The sequence below is a fragment of the Leopardus geoffroyi genome, chromosome C1, assembly GCF_018350155.1.
Source record: "Leopardus geoffroyi isolate Oge1 chromosome C1, O.geoffroyi_Oge1_pat1.0, whole genome shotgun sequence".
NCBI lineage: Eukaryota > Metazoa > Chordata > Mammalia > Carnivora > Felidae > Leopardus > Leopardus geoffroyi.
The window spans coordinates 198,445,990-198,462,740 of NC_059328.1; the positions used below are offsets into that span (position 1 = coordinate 198,445,990).

At 36.6% G+C, this 16,751-nt stretch overlaps 1 protein-coding gene across 3 annotated transcripts in view; it reads left to right on the forward strand.

Moving 5' to 3' along the window:
• Positions 1 to 483: 483 nt before the first annotated feature.
• SPAG16 (sperm associated antigen 16) overlaps positions 484 to 16,751 on the forward strand; it is a 995,967-nt gene continuing 979,699 nt past the window's right edge. The window contains exons 1-4 of one of the 3 annotated variants that reach the window (XM_045481131.1): positions 484 to 738; positions 10,595 to 10,641; positions 11,789 to 11,884; positions 15,031 to 15,149. In XM_045481131.1, the coding sequence (XP_045337087.1) occupies positions 612 to 738; positions 10,595 to 10,641; positions 11,789 to 11,884; positions 15,031 to 15,149 (389 nt within the window). In that variant the 5' untranslated portion in view covers positions 484 to 611. Of the gene's footprint in view, positions 739 to 10,594; positions 10,642 to 11,568; positions 11,681 to 11,788; positions 11,885 to 15,030; positions 15,150 to 16,751 lie in introns of those variants that run through there. The other 2 variants (XM_045481130.1, XM_045481132.1) reach the window with 2 other exon arrangements.

The window sequence follows — 16,751 nt, forward strand, 5'->3', positions numbered from 1 at the left end:
GACCTGAGGTGAAGTTGGACGCTTAACCGACTGAGCCACCCAGGTGCCCCTAGCCTATTTTGTTGCTCAGCGTCTGAGGCTGGTAATTCACCTGAGTTAATCTCTCAATTATACTTTCTACAAAAAATTTTTTTTTCCCTCTTGGCACTGAGGTTCTTCCTCTTTTCCAGGAGTTTTCCCTGTGGATAATGGGGGCTCTCCACACATCTAAAATTAGGTAGCTGATGATGGGCATGCAAGAACCGGGAGAAGGACAACTTAGGGAAGCCAACCAAGTGAGAAAGAAATGCTAGGGTTAAAATGAAAACCAAACCAAAGCAAACCCCAAGCTGGCTCGGCAACAAAATGTATATAATCCAAGCCGACTGTTTCTTGCGTTTTATCTCATCCACTCCAGGAGCCGCGTCCTAGGGTAACTAGGCAACGACATTGCCATGGTAACCAGTGAAACTCAGAGGGCCCTAAAGCTTTGGGCTGCAGCAACCCTTAGGTGCGCGGAACTGGCTGGGTGGAAGTCGTGAGGGTGTCAGAGTCTCGCGAGAGCTGCGTGCGGTCTCGGGCAGGCGTCTTCGCAGTTGCTCTTAGGGAGGCAGCGGGCCGTTCCGCCTCGGATGGCTGCTAAGCAACGACTGCCCTCCTTGGCCCTGCGGGTCCTGGAAGAAGCGTTGGGCATGGGCTTGACGACTGCTCGGGACACCGCGGAGGCGGTGGCCGCCGAGGGCGCCTACTACCTGGAGCGTATCCTTAAGTGTAGGCGCGGCCTCCAGGCGCTGCCCTTGGTAACGGGTTGGGGACGAGGGCGCGGGCTTCCCACTGGGGGCGCCCTCTGAGGCTTGTGGCTACCAAGCCGGACGAGACGCCATTTGGACCTCATGGTGGAGTCTCCCGCACCGTGTTCCCCTGATAGCTACCCACTAAATTTTTCCCCTTTTCGGAGTGTTAGGCTGCCGCATTCCTGTTGGAAGAACCTTCAGGAATCTGGTACTTAGTCATCACTTTGCAAACTTTGGATGGAAGTTTTATGTTAAGGTGGTACAACAGATTGATTCAACCCCCCTTTTGCTTAGTGATTTTCCTAAATAAGCCCTAAACCTGCGGAATACCGTGGGAACCAATTCAGTAGGGAAAGTTAGGAGACCGGGAAAGACTTCGGCCTTTGCGTTTTAAGGAGCTGAAGCTCAGAATATTCAACCTGTGATTCTGTAGATGGTTCAGTTGACCAATGCTTAAATGATTTGTTGTGGTAGCGTCAACTTCCTTGGTAGTTGCAATTTTGGCTACTTAATAATAATTATTACATTTTTTTTTAAAGCAACTAAATGATGACCCGGTGAGCTGAAAAGGCTCAGAGGTGTTAGGAGGAAACCAGGCAGTGATGAGCAATTATCAATGGAAATACCAGAAAAATGGAATAGCTATATGTGAATAATTAGGTTCACTATTTCTTGGTAAGGCCTTTGAGCTCACCTCCGCTGGGCATGTAGAGTAATTGTACTGGAGAGATAAGAAGAGTTCATGAGAAAAAGGTGCCTTTTTTAAGGCAGGTAGGAGTGAGAGGGTTATCTGTTTTATTCTTAAAGATATCAAGGAAACTCCAAAATCTGCTTTATTATTTCTTTGTCCAACTTTGAATCCCCCGGCTTTAATTCAAGACTTCAGAGATTCGGCAATGATTGGTTTTGTGGGCTTTGGCAAACTGGTTCACCTGTCCTGACTCAGGCTCTGTACACACCGGTGCTTCAGGGAGCTTTGAAGAACTTAGTTGAAAAGATCAAAGAGAATATGTGGTATTTTCTTCAATGCAAACATGATCTTTATAGGAATATATGCTTCAATAGTTCAAAATCAATTTAAAGGAAATATGTAAGTGCCTTAGTGTCTTAAATGAGGCATTGTACTATTTTCAGAGCTCTAAATAGCTACTTTTCCCAGTAAAATTCCTTTTTAAATTCGAAAATGAGCCAACAATTCTTACAGAACTTAACTGCATCAAGTATAAAGTTTTTCAGTGTCCCTGGTAGTGAATGGTAACCAGCATCTTATTTTTGTTTACATTAAGATGATTTCTGTAACACATGGTTTGTTAACATGAGGCCAACACAATGGGTTAACTTTTTTGCAGATATCCCTGTGGAATAAATGGTGGACTCCCATATAGTACAGCTTTTCGGTTTACTTAATTTTCCAGGTGATCACTGGGTTACAACTGCAAACGTATAGCAGTTTGCAAAAAAACCTGCCTGACAAAGATTTCTCCAAATAATCGCATTTGTAAATATAAGCAACTCTAACTTTTTAGGATTTTATTATCCGGTTTATGAATTATCTTGCCTTTTTGCTTTTCTTCCATCTCCCTTTAGTTGACTACTATTTTGGATTTCAACCAAAGGGTAGTCCAGGGATAGCAGAACTACACAGATAGCTAGTTTTCCTACATTCATTGTTTAGGTGGGAAGTTCAGTCATAAGTGAGGCTTTAACTCTTAGTTAAAATGAAGTTTGAGGGGCGCCTGGGTGGCGCAGTCGGTTAAGCGTCCGACTTCAGCCAGGTCATGATCTCGCGGTCCGTGAGTTCGAGCCCCGCGTTGGGCTCTGGGCTGATGGCTCAGAGCCTGGAGCCTGTTTCCGATTCTGTGTCTCCCTCTCTCTCTGCCCCTCCCCTGTTCATGCTCTGTCTCTCTCTGTCCCAAAAATAAATAAACGTTGAAAAAAAAATTAAAAAAAAATGAAGTTTGAGGATTACTTTTGAATGCCAATTATCCTTGTATCCCTGGGCTCTCTTAACATGCATAATTAAGAGTTGACTGTATAATGTTATTTGACATTGTTTCTTAAGGCAATTATGATAGTTGCTGAAGTGAGACTTTCTTGGGTTTAAAGTCTTTAGCTCTCAGGTAATTTAATTGAGCTATTGCAGTGGGTAAATAAAAGTTATAATATGCACAAATGAATCAGAAATCTGATGTTCTCGACTTTGCACATATACTTAATCACTTCTACTGCATTTGGTCTTGGGCTTTGCTTATTTATGACTGAACAGATGCTCCTTAGAATACTAGACAACAAGATATCAATATTAAATCTTTAAAAGAGGTTGACTGTAATTCTTCAGGAAGTCACCCTTTTCTTTGCTGTTAAACATTCAAACATAAAGAACATGTACAAATTATTAGGGCCCAAACCGAAAACAGCCAGGATCCACCATGAGGGGAATGGCTTAATTCAGTAAAGTCCCCGTTTTCTTTGTAAGTTTAGAGAATGTATGCAGGAAAAATAATTCTTACCCCTGCAACACCTCTTCTTTGTAACCTACTACCTGTAAAGGCAGGTGTTACCTGTTTCTCTTCTGAAGCAATTCACAATATCATTGCTTTTATGTTTTAAACTTCTGCACAAGATACAAACATACATGTACATTGTTCCTTTCTTAGCTATATCCAGAGCTTTGAAGAAATCTGTTTATGAAAGCACATGAATCCTCTGGAGAACTTCTCATTAGAAAGATATTTGCAACACTGTAAAACATAAGACCAGATTTTAACTATGTGCTTTGTAAAGGGTCGAGTGTATAAAGAAAGCTGATTGTTCTCTTATGAATGAATTCTCTATTAGAAATCAGGACAGCTTGGGTAAGGTTTTCCATATGGAGTAGGAACTACATTTAATGTATGGCTAGGGACATATGGGAATGCCCAGTCCAATTGGGAGATGCAAGCTGGAATGAATTGTACTAAGAAAGCTAGTGTTTAATTGATTTTGTTGCTACATGTCAAAAGAAATGTTCAAGGAAGAATAATGGAATACATGGACTCTAGGAAAGTGGAGCCCCCAAGGTATTGTCTTTGATATCTCCCTCCTTTTGCACTGATTCTCTGCTCCTCTAGCTGGATTTTGATTATTTTATCTTTCAGCGCATTCCAATGCTAAGAATTTGGCTTCTTAGATCATGGAGATAAGTTTGCTGACCACTGAAGAGGTTTGTTCTGGCCCCACCAGCAATTTCTGAGGGTTGAGTGAGTTTAAACCAGTCTTTTGAAGCTGATCAACTCTGGATTCAGTCCCAAAGTCAACTATTTCTGAAAGTGCAAAATTAAAGATTCCATTAAACTAGTCAACTGAAATATGGCAAACACACTTAGACACCTCATCTAAGATGCATGCTTGTTTTCTTAAATTATATCCCTAGACAATCGTTCATGGTAATAGTAATGTTCACTGATAACTTTAATTAAAATTGAATTTTTATCATTTAACAGCCTTTTTATTCATTATTTTTAACATTTAGTGATTTTTCCCATCTCTTATGTTACTTCTCTGGAATCTTTGTAGTATTGAGTGAGCAGATACTTGTAAAATCCTTAATAATCATTAGGTACTCAAGTCATCTATTTCTTATTATCATTGGGAAAATTAATTTGTCCATGGCATCTTAGTTGCACCCTACATATATTCAAATACAAGGATAGACAGTCTGAATGTAGAATCTAGACCAAAAGGCATGTTACTAAACCTGGAGTGCTGAATTTTACAAGCATGAAAGTCATAGGCTATTTGGAAAGAAGGAAAGAATTTGTTGTGTGTCCTCTAGTCTGGGCAAACTTTAATGTGCATATGAATCAAAGATACGGATCTTTAAATGAAGACTAATTCAGTAAGTTCTAGTGAGGGCTGAAATTCTGCATTGCTAATAAGCTCCCAGGTGTTGCTGGTGCTGCTGGTCTAAAGAATATAATTGGAGTAATAAGGCTGTAAACAAATTTCTTAACTCCTAGCCATCATATTTTCAGATAGAGGTATATCTATATTTTCAGTTATAGAGCCCATATCTTTGGATCTCCTGGCATAAAGTTGGAAAAACTTAAACCACCACCCGCTATGAGAACAGTGAGCCTTACATTTTGAAAAGAAAGTTATTTTCCACCTTCTGAGGCAGAAGATGTGCAATGGTGTCTGGGGCAGGGGTAGCCAATAAATTTCCACTCTTGCCGTGTCTGTTGAATTGGTAGTGGCTCCCTGGTATGTGGTGTTAATAAGATTCTGAGACCTCCTGAAGACTTGGTGGGAAAGACTGCACAAAACAAATAACAGTGGAGAAAGTGGTAGCAAGTGGTAGCCAGTTATCTGCCATCTTCGGTGTCTATTATTCAGTTAAGTTATATTATTCAAACTGGCATTCCTAAGAAAGGGAACCATGGCTGTGATGTTTGCCATTTACAGTACTTTTATTTCAATTTGGTAAGTAAAATGTTGGTCATGAAGGATCTAGGCTAGATTTTAGATTGCCTTCATGTACATTGGCTCTGCAGTGATGGCAAAGATTACAAAGCAGTTTCTGTCTATAGTAGCTTTGGGAAATCATGTAAAATATAATTAACTGTGTGTTTCATTCCAGTTCCTTGTAAAGATGCTGCTGCTGGCAGTGAGGCACCTCCAGTGCAGCACTGGGAAGAGACGAGCGTGTGAGGAACACTTTGTATGGTGTTCACATCTAAAAATCATTTATAGTTTTCTGGCTGTGGTTCATTTGTAGAGCCTTGTTTGTGACCCCATCATATCAACTGTCACCTCAAGCTCGACTCCATTATGCCAGCTGAAATGCTTCTCTGAGGCTTCTTGCAGTTGTGTCTTCTGTAGTACTGTGATGGATTTAGGGTTTCCTGGCAGTTTCTGCGTATATTGGCCTATTTTCTGATAGGATCTACAAGGTCGAGATCTGGTACAGATTCTGCCAGTGCAGAAACTGCCAGTCAGTTCACCCATGGTGACCAAGTACCATCAGGGAACTGATACATAATATGCAAATTATATGCAAATCACAAGTATTACTGAATTTCTTTCAGAGCAAGGGGAGATGTGGAGTGGGACCCTTAGTCTGGGTGTAGGCTCTGATTCTGGGATACTGAATGTGGCCTAGAAATGGGTGGTGCTAAGGGCTGTGGCTGCAGGTCAGAGAGGAAGTGGAATCACCGACTTTACCCTGGGCAAGAGGAGACTAGAACACTAGGCACAATATTAGATGTCAACTTAGCATTAAGCAGGCAGAAAGGCAATAGCTAGACCTAAAGAGAATAGAAAGGAGGGAAAAATGAATTTCGGAAATGGAGTTTAACAATGTTCTTTGAAGGAATACTAGACAGATAATAAGAAGAGGGTTTTTCTTGGCATTAAGAAACTGATTTTGAGCCAGAATTCTGGTTTATTCTGCAATGGAAAAAAAAACACTTTGCCTGAGAACTGTGACCAGCTTAATTGTATGGACATTTCCTGCAGAATAGGGTCACCTTAGAGATTAAATTACACATGAGAAAGTTGTCCAGTAAAAGTAGAATGAGAGTAGAGGGTTTTTATCATTCAGGCAATTCTTGGTCAATTGCTTATTCCTATTCTGGCAACATTGCTTCTAAAGCAGTCTTTCCAACCTTTTTTTACACATGGTATTCCATCAGATCCTGCTTCACTCAGTCTTTCTGGCTGTCCCGATGGCCAAGGGAATCAATATCGGTACAATCCACAGTGTTCTCTTTATGAGAATGGGAGAGAGTAATTTCTCTCGGGCTTCACAACCAGAAATTGCTGTACATCTGCTGAGAAACTCATCTGTTTTTGTTGGATGGTTACAGAATTCGTATCTGATTACATTCCCCTCTTTACCCAGACTGCTGGGAAGCTTTGGGTCAAATCTGTAGCTTATGTTTGACAGAGTTCGTGAGACTTTATGGCATGTACTGTATCTTTACCTTTATCTTATTTCTGTTCTTTCTCTTTGAATTTCCATACTTACTTATTTTTATATTTTGTACTATATGCATATTTGTAAACTGCCACACAATCATTTGGGGATTCATTTGTGCATTTGTCCATGTGTTGCTAGCCAGCTCAGCCAGACAGATGCATACCAACGCACATGCCAAAGTACATTTATTTCTTCGGTAGCACCTCAATGTCACATTTCAACTCAGTTGCTCTTGGGAAGATTTTATGTACGGATCATTTTTGTGGATACTGAAAATACCAGTCAAGGAAAATAGTGGTTCCTATTTTGGATGTTTATCCTCTTCCTGACCTTTTGTCTCATTAATCTCTTGCCCTTGGCTAATTTAATCTTTGGGTTGGTATGTTTGCCCTCTTTTATACTTCTCTTTCCTTTAGGGTCTTCAAATTGAGCTATTTAAATGGTTTGATTTAGCTGTTGATGATATAACACTAGAAAGTTTGAAAAGTAAGTACCTAGGATTTTGGTAAAAATTGCACATTCTTGTTGTGTCACTGTAGACACAATATGATAATGTAGAAAATTCCTGATATTTTTATTTAAGAAATTTGTCTTTGTCACTTATAGGTATATGATTTTTGGAAGATTTCTTAATCTCCTTGATTAAGTTTCTTTCTTTTATTTTTTTATGTAGAAATGATTATATCTGTGTTATTCAATGTCAGAGGATTGTTGTGAGAATAAATATGATAATGATCCATATGACAAAACTTTTAAGCTTTATGAAATGGTAGTTATTTTTCCACTTACTGTTTTGATTTTGGGGAAACTATATTATTAGGGTTCAAAAGCTGTTGCCTCAGATATTTTCCAGATAGCAGTATGGCAGGTGTTGTTTGATATTTCCAAAGCTTTGAGGACAAATCTTTTTTTTTCTCTCTGTGTATTGCTATGTTTAACAACCTATGCTTTGATGTTTCTTCCTCACATTAATCTTATCAGTTGGCTAATTTACAATTTTAAAGTCTATCTAAATGATTTTAGAATATTTACTTCTTTGTGAAATTTATTATGGTATGAGCAGTGATGAAGAATGACATTGCTTTTCTGGAGACTTAAAGACAAGTGACTTCTTACAAAATCAAGTTTTAGTATACTTTTCCATAGAAAGGAGACTGATTTCCTGTAGCTGAACTTCTGGAAATTTTATTGAAAAAAGTGAAAATGTATCAGAAAAATCTAAACTTAGGAAGAAGATTTAGAATGAATTTTATTAATCCATTCATTTTAAAGCCTGGGGGAACTAGGCCATGAGAGACTTATGAGACTTCTCCACAGGTACTCCTCTCTTTCTAGAACAAGGAAAATAATAACAAATACTTGCATAGCATATACTATAAGCTAGGCACCATTCTAAGTGATTTACATGCATTAACTCTTAATACTCTTGAAAGTCCTCAATTTGTCTGTGGTAGCCAGCTTCCATAGTGATTCCCACATCCTGATACTCATGCTCTTATTTAGCTCCCTTAGGCCCTGAATAGGGTTGACCTATGTAACCAATGATGTGACTTCTGAGGCTTGGTCATAAAAGACATTGTGGCTTCCACTTTGTTTTCTTATATTGCTTATTCTGGGGGTAGCTAGCCGCTATGTCTTGAGAATGCTAAAGACGCCTGTGGAGAGACCCACATGGGGAGGAATTGAAACCTTTAGCCAACAATGTTAGAGCCATCTTTGAAATGGATCGTTTTTGCCTCCACCGAGCCTTCAGAGGACTGCAGCCCTAGCTGCTATCTTCACTGAGGTCTCACGAGAGACCCCAAATCAAAATCCATAAGCTAAGCCACTATTGAATTCTTGAACACAGAAACTATGAGGTAATGGATGCTTATTGTTAAGCCTGAAGGTTTGGGGAGTTTGTTAAGCAATAATAATAAAAAGTACAGATTTTGGCACCCGAAAGTGGGATTCTAACATAAGAAATCCTTTAAAGTATTAGAGTGGCTCTGGAACTGAAATAGGACAGATGTTAGAATTTCTTTAAGTAGGATGTTAGTGAAAACTAAATACTTTGATCAGACTGTTAGTGGAAGCCTGGTGGTCTCTTAAGAAGGCTGCTGGCAAGGGACTAGAGAGTGAGGCAAGTGCTATTGGAAACTGTTCCATGGTAGTAGATTAATATAGGTAGGTCCTTCACTCCTGGTGCCCAGTATGGGTAAATTTGCCATATGAAGTTCATATGGGTAAGTTACCCAGTATGGGTATTGTAGGATCAGCTGCAGGGTTGCATCTTTTTTTTTTTTTTTCTGTAGTAGTTTAATCTACCATGTTAGTTTTTAATTAGTTATTTTACTTACTTATTTAATTAGTTAAATTAAGTAGTTATTTTTGAGCCAAAATTACTTTTCACCATATTATTGGGAGATAAACTTGTTTGACAATGAAATACTGGCCTTTTGATGGTATCTGGTTCCTAAGAATTGTTCGTAACTGAAATAGGCTTAAGTGACTTTCCAGTTGGATAAACAGTGAAGAGTTACTGCTTATGATGGAACTGAGTAACAAAGCTGTATAACCTATCTTTTAGAGGTTTAGAACTGTGTGGAAGATAATTGGCAAACACTTCAAGTGTTTACATAGCATAGAAGACGAATATGGAATAACGAGAGGTTTAAGTATAGCATAGTGAAATCTGTACTTCCGGGACTGATCACCAACTGTGTTAGGTCCTAGCTGTGTAACCTTGTGCTTGTGAGTCCTGATCTGTAAAATGGAGATGATTATAGTTTGCAGGTAGGATGAGAATGAGGAACAGTGTCTGCTTCTCTTAAATACTGTATAAGTGATATCAGTTTGTATTACAAACAGCATGAGTTGTTATATACACTTTTAGCTAACTCTTGGAAGATAATTTCTCATAACCAGCAGCAAAACAAAAGCTAGGCTAATCTCGTCTTTGATTTTTGTAACGATTACTATACATTAAAGTGTTTAATTTCATACATTTTGAATGAACTTGGCATAATCCCATCTGTACATATGGAGAGAAATGTAAACCCACCAACCAACAAAATGTTAATGGTATATGTTTTGATTTCTTTCAAAATTAAGCATTATCTTGAAGTTTTCATTTATAAAGTAACTTATGATTTTTGAAAGTCTTACAACAATGCTGTTAGAATTTTTTACTAGTCATTTCCATTGATATTTTAATGCTTATTTCTTGATACTTTATGGACCATTGAATTATGATTACTGTATACTTTGCTTTAATTAGGCTGCCTTTCCTGTGAATGAAATTTAATTTTAAGATTGAAATATATGATAAATAAGAAGATATTTAAGTAATTTTTATTATGAAAACATTGAAATCTGTTTTTTTACTTATATATGGATATTGGTGTGCTTTTTAGAAATTCGTAATACTTTAAGAAGTCACAATGCACTGTGAATGACTCTGGAGCTCTGAGAATTTAAATTAGTTTGAGATAAATTAAAAAATTGACTGTCATAGTTTTCATGTCCATAAGTTTTCTTTTCTCTTTCTAATCTATACTATCTTATTATATATACCATGTACATTTTTGTAAGCCTTACAATCAAGTTGGAACTCATTAGATAGTAAATAGATGTATGGGAATGTAGTTTTTTATAGGTTTGGGTTCTATAGAACAATGCTTTAAAATAATAATAAAAATATTTTGTTTTAAGATATCTGTATTTGTAGGTTATATGGGGAAGAGAAATTTTAAAGAGTTTATATTACATTTAACAACTCGGTGAGATAAATGGATCTAATACCGAATTTTAATGTCAAATCAATTTTAAATGAATCATTTTATCCCATATATCTTGAGATTGAAACTTGACATGATTTCAGAGGTCACTGTAACTGAGGCATCTGAAGATGATTATGAATATGAAGAGGTAATTTTTTCATTTTAAGTATTTACTTGTAAACTCATTGTCATTCTTAAGAAATATTTATTTTATTTTATTTTATTTTATTTTATTTTATTTTATTTTATTTTATTTTTTGTTTTCCTTAAGAGATGTTAGTTTTTCAACTGAATTTAGCTAATATCAGCTAGTTAAGAGTGAAGTGTGAAAGTTCTGTTTAAAAGTTTAGATTGGTTAATCCATCTGGCTCTTTTGGTTTCCTGTTAATTGTGCTTCAAAGTTAACTCCTTATCACCTGCCTTGTGGATCCTTACTACAGTTTGCCTGTCCAGCAGGCATTCCTTCCCAAACATCCATTCTGCTCTTGGATGGGTTTTCCAGATTCCCACTACTGGCTGTAGGTCAGATCCCCTGCTTCCTTTCAGCTTAACTCTAATTCTGTGTGTAATGTAGTTCCTGCCTCAAATTTTTCCTTTCATTCACTGTTTGGATAGGACCTATCGTTCCTTCTGAGATGTGGCACCTAGAGTCACTCCTAAAGGATAGGCACTGCAAGTGAAACTGTGGAAGCAAGCCTGGCAATTTGTGGCCTGAGCAAGTAAAAGGACAAACAGTAGATAACTTTTTATTATACTAGTAAAATAGAGATAAAATGAATATGTTCCATATGAAATTACTGAAGGAGTTAATGTAAGATACATAAAACTCATCAGCATGTAGGAAGCACACAGTGAATGTTAACTATCGTTATTATCATAGTTAGAGTCTGTTGCATTTTTCCAAGAGCATAACATTCAGGCAGTGAGCTTCATTTTATTTTGTTTTGTTTTTTTTAATAAACTAGAGATTTGCAGTTACTTGTAGTTATGAAAAAGAAATGGTCTTACATTTTTTCTCAGCAGAGTTGTTAGACTATATTTGTCATTATAGATAAGAGCAGATGCCCATAAACTGATCTCTAGTTTATCAGAAGTGACATTGATGATGTTTACAAGGAAGTCAGAAAGCTTCCTGCTTGGTTATCCATTTGTCACAAACTTCAGAATTACATGGCATCTTACATAAGGTGTCTATTTTTGTGATCCTTTATTTTATGAGGAAAAATTATTTCTGAAATGAAGTAAGTTACTTTTATATCCCTGCTTACTCTTTCTATACTCTTTCTCTGATTTAGATACCAGATGACAATTTTAGCATTCCAGAAGGTGAAGAAGATCTGGCAAAAGCAATTCAGATGGTCCAAGAACAGGCTACAGATACTCAGATTTTGGTGAGAATTTTGAACACAACCTATAGTTTGTGTAGTTTGAACACAGCCTGTAGCTTAGCAGTGAGACTTTTATGTGAAATTTGGAAAGTCATTTAAACTTTAAGTACTTTACTTAGTAAATACAGTCCTATCCCTTGCTGTGCCTTTTTCTCTTGTGATTTTATCATCACACCTTAATTTTAAGTAATTAGTCATATTTCTTCTTTTTTGGATTGTCATTTTCCGTATCATGGTTACTCTTGCATAACTTTATGACAAATGACACCTTCCCTCAGAACTCTGCCTGTTTAATCTCACCAGATGTTAAAACAAGGATTTTAAATTCTAATGTACAGAATTTGGTATTGGATACAGATACTAAAATGTATTTTTGCAAAATTCTGTGGGTTTTTTTCATGGAAATATTTATCTGATAGGGATGCTTAATATGTTACAACTTTTTTTCTTATGAGCTATTTTACTAAAGAATGTGGTAGGGGAATTTTTTTAAGTTATTTATTTTGAGAGAGAGAGGGGGGAGAGAGAGGGAGAGAGAGAGAGAGGAGAGAAAGAGAGAGAGAGATGTGAGTGGGGGGAGGGGCACAGAGAGAGGGAGACTGTTGTGGAGCTGCATCTCACAAACTGTGAGATCATTACCTGAGCCAAAGTAAAGAGTCAAACACTTAACCAACTGAGCCACCCAGGTGCTCTGGGGATATGTTGTTTTTATTCAACTAGTCTTTCATTCCTTGAGATAGGGAAGTATCTCATTCAAATTTAATACCTAGCACCTCTCATGGTGCCTGGCATGTGGGAGACATTCAGCAAATATATGTTGAGTGAATATTATATGTAAAGTTAAAAGAAACATTTATGATCACATTATAGCTTAGAACATGTATGTGTATGCATGTGTGTATAATATGTTGATAGGATTGTAAGTCTCCATGTATAAGAAACATGGCATTTTAAGGTGGTTGGATTTCTGCTTTGGCTGTTTCAAAGTATATGTATCAGATGTATTCAGGAAGAAATAGAAAGAAAATACTATTCGAGAAGGCAGGAGTCTACCAGACCATACATACAAATGTACATACAAACATGAGCTCACAGACATCTTTAGAAACTAGATAAGGTACAGTCTCTCTGTCCTTTTCCTCCTATGTTCCCAATTCCTTCAGCTATCCTCCATCTCATTCTAAATATCATTTTCAAATTTATTGACCAAAAATGCCAAGGTGGCATTTATTATTGTAAAATGAATGTCTACTTCCAACAGTGTTATACCCTTACCCAGTAGTTATATATAAATTTCCACCGTAATGCAAAGACTTGAAGACAGGGATGCTGTATTCTGCTGCTTTGACATCTTCCATGTGTGATGTAGGGTCCTGCATATAATCAACACTGTTATATAATATCTTTTAAAATGACCTTAGGAAAGATATTACAAATTATTCTGCTTGAGCTTTAAAAAAATTCATTTTAAAACCCTATTCATTTGTCAGAAAATTTCTGTAGCCCGCCAAATTTGCTTCAACTGATCACTGTTTGAAGGTTGTAGCAACTAGTAATTAAGATCAGCAGTAAGTTATGTATAGCTCTTTTGAAAAGCACTTTTTAGGGGCACCTGGGTGGCTCAGTTGGTTAAGTGCCTGACTCTTGACTTCAGCTCATGTCATGATCTCGCGGGTCATGGGATCGAGCCCTACATCGGGCTCTGTGCTGACAATGACGAGCCTGCCTGGGATTCTCTCTCTCTCCCTCTGTCTCTGTCCCTCCCCTGCTTGCACGCACTCTCTTTCTTTCTCTTTCTCTCTCTAAATAAATAAATAAACTTAAAAAAAATTTAAAAAAAGAAAAGAAATTTTTAGGGAAACAGAGATTCTTTCCTCACTGCATTTCTATGTAACTATTACTAGGTATGTAACATTTACCTGGTATGTAATCAAGACCAGGTTAAGAAGGACAATGAAGAAGGAAAGTCTACTTCTGGGTTTCTATATATGAAAATAGATCTGTCTGTCTAAATGATTGGCAGTTAGATTAATAAGTTCTTGCCAATGAAAAGAAAATGAATGCACTCTGGGGGCAACCATACTGTTGATATTTTTAAGGATTTACCCATTATTTGTCTTATTTTATACATGGGCTTATGTGACATAATAGTTTTTATGGCTGTTCTAATTTCATATCTCACTTGCTGAAATATCTCCACTTTTCTAGTTTAGGGGTTTGCAAACATGTTCTCTGGGATCATATAGTAAATATTTTAGATTTTGAGGGCCGTAAGATCTCTGTTGCAGTTCACCTCTGTCATGTGTATGAAAGCATCCATAGACAATATGTAAAAAATGAGCATGACTGTGTTCTAATACATTTGGTTCTCCCGCCCTTCAGTCCTTTGCTTTTTTTCTCCTAGGCACTTAGTGCCATCTGCCATATTATATATTTTTAATTTAGTTTTTCATTTTCTGTCTTCATCTACTTGACCATTAGGTATGAACACTGAGTCTTATCTAGTTTCATTACTGCTTTATTCTTAGTGATTAAAATAGTCCCTGGAGCATAATACGCAAAAAAAATTAGATGAAAAAATGAACAAGTGAATGAATAAATTAACAGCCTTTCAGTACCAGTAATCAAAGCTTATTGAAAGGGGTGCCTAGGTGGCTCAGTCAGTTGAGCATCTGACTCTTGATTTTTGCTCTGGTCACAATCCCAGGGTTGTAGGATCCAGCCCCATGTCAGGCTCCCTGTTGAATGTAGAACCTGGTTGGGATTTTCTCTCTCCCTCTCTCTCTGCCCCTCTCCTTCTAGCACCTGTGGGCATGTCCTCTCTCTCTCTGTCTCTCTCTCTCTCAAAATAAACAGGGGTGCTTGGGTGGCTCAGTCGGTTAATTGTCTGACTTTGGCTCAGGTCATGGTCTCATGGTTTGTAGGTTTCAGCCTCGTGTTGGGCTCTGTGCTGACAGCCCTGAACCTGGAGCCTACTTTGGATTCTGTCTCCCTCTCTCTCTGCCCCTTCCCCACTCATGCTCTGTCTCTCTCTCTCTCTTTCTCTCAAAAGTAAATAAACATTTAAAAAAAGAAAATAAATAAACTTAACAAAAGCTTAGTGATGATTTTATATTTTCAAAATAAATAATTGTACATTTAAATTTCAGGAGCAGAAAACAGTCCTTCCTTCAAAGCAACCAGTACCTGAAGTAATAGAAGACTTTCTCTGCAATTTCCTAATCAAAATGGGAATGACCAGAACTCTTAATTGTTTTCAGTCTGAATGGTAAACAATTATGTGGATAAATAGTTCTCTAGAAATGCTAACACATCCACTTTTAAGTGTCTTAAAGGACTTGAAGTTGCTCAGCTTATGCAAAATGGTTGAAATGGATGGAAACTTTTCCCAGCCTCACCAACGAAACCAGTAGACTTACATACACACATACACACACCCACACACACACACATTCACACACATTCACATAATTAGGGTATTAATTTAAAAGAGATTTTTATTAAACATCTTTCTTATATTTGGGTGATTTTCAGAAATCAAGAAAATGGAATATTTCCTTGGGTTGTACAAAACAAGGTCTTTTATTAAATAGTTTTCTAGTGTGTTCTGCATAATTATTAAGGGTATTATTTTCTGCATTAAGATATCCTACCAAGAGTACTACTTTGCTTGTTTTCCTTATAGTATGATGATCTGCTTTTCTCTACTCACACAACTGATTGATTCTTTTTATATAAATATTTCTTCATTTGGAAATAAGCAGAATTATATTTTCACATGATGTCTAAATGCAGATTTTCTTGTTATAATTGACAATTTTAATAACTTATTGGGTATGAAAATCATCAGGCATGCTGTCTTTATTCCTTTGCTACAGCAGTAATGTCACCAGGCATGTGTTCAGAGTCCTAACATTCCTTAATGAAATATTATTAAATAATTGGATATAAAAATATGTTTGAACTTTAAAAGCCATTGCATATCATGGAAAGGGAATACTATGATAAATAAAGATGTTTATAGTGTTTGGGGGCTAAATCCTAATTTTAAATAAATATATGGGGCAATTTGTAATTTCTACTAATCCAACTGTGATGCATTTTTTATTTGCTGCTTTTTTTGGTTCTGATCTATGGAGATCATGTAGATAGAAGAAATTAGTTTTATTATTTTAAATTGCATATCTAAAGTTAATACATTTAATGAAAAGAACCATTTTTCATTAATACAGTTAAAGAAACAGCAAGTTTGATGGTAGAAAAATAGTGTTCCTGTTAAATTTAGAAATTACATGAGTAATATTTATAAAAATGCCCCTATGAAATAATTACAAATGTATTAGAAAATACATTTTTGTAAAAGTAGGAAGATGATTAATTTGTAGTACTAATGAAATGAAAAATTAATGTGGCTCAGTTCCTTTTTTTCTCCTAAGAATATGTTAGGACATAGTACTTGCACGTTTGTCTAGGCCAAAGTGTGAAATGATTCCCTTTGAGAAATCTGTAGCCAAGTATACTCTTAACAGTTAAGTGCTTGTTGTGTCATATTATCATTTTAGATTTAGCAATTTGAATTGAGATGAAATTTTAGGAAACTACAATATAATTAGGACGTATAGAACCCCTGTGTAAGCGTGCCATTTAGTATAATACTACAATTTTAAAGTAAGATTCTTATAAAATATCTCTTTATTATATTGTTTTAGTGATACTGTGGTTCAAATAATTGTGTCCTTATTCCTAGATGTCAGTTTGTAATGAGTTTACAAGCTGTTTGTGATAAGATTACAGTCTTGGATATTTTTTTCTTCACATGAAACATTTTTTACTTTGATCAGAAACTTTTACCTATTCTGCAATAGTAGGA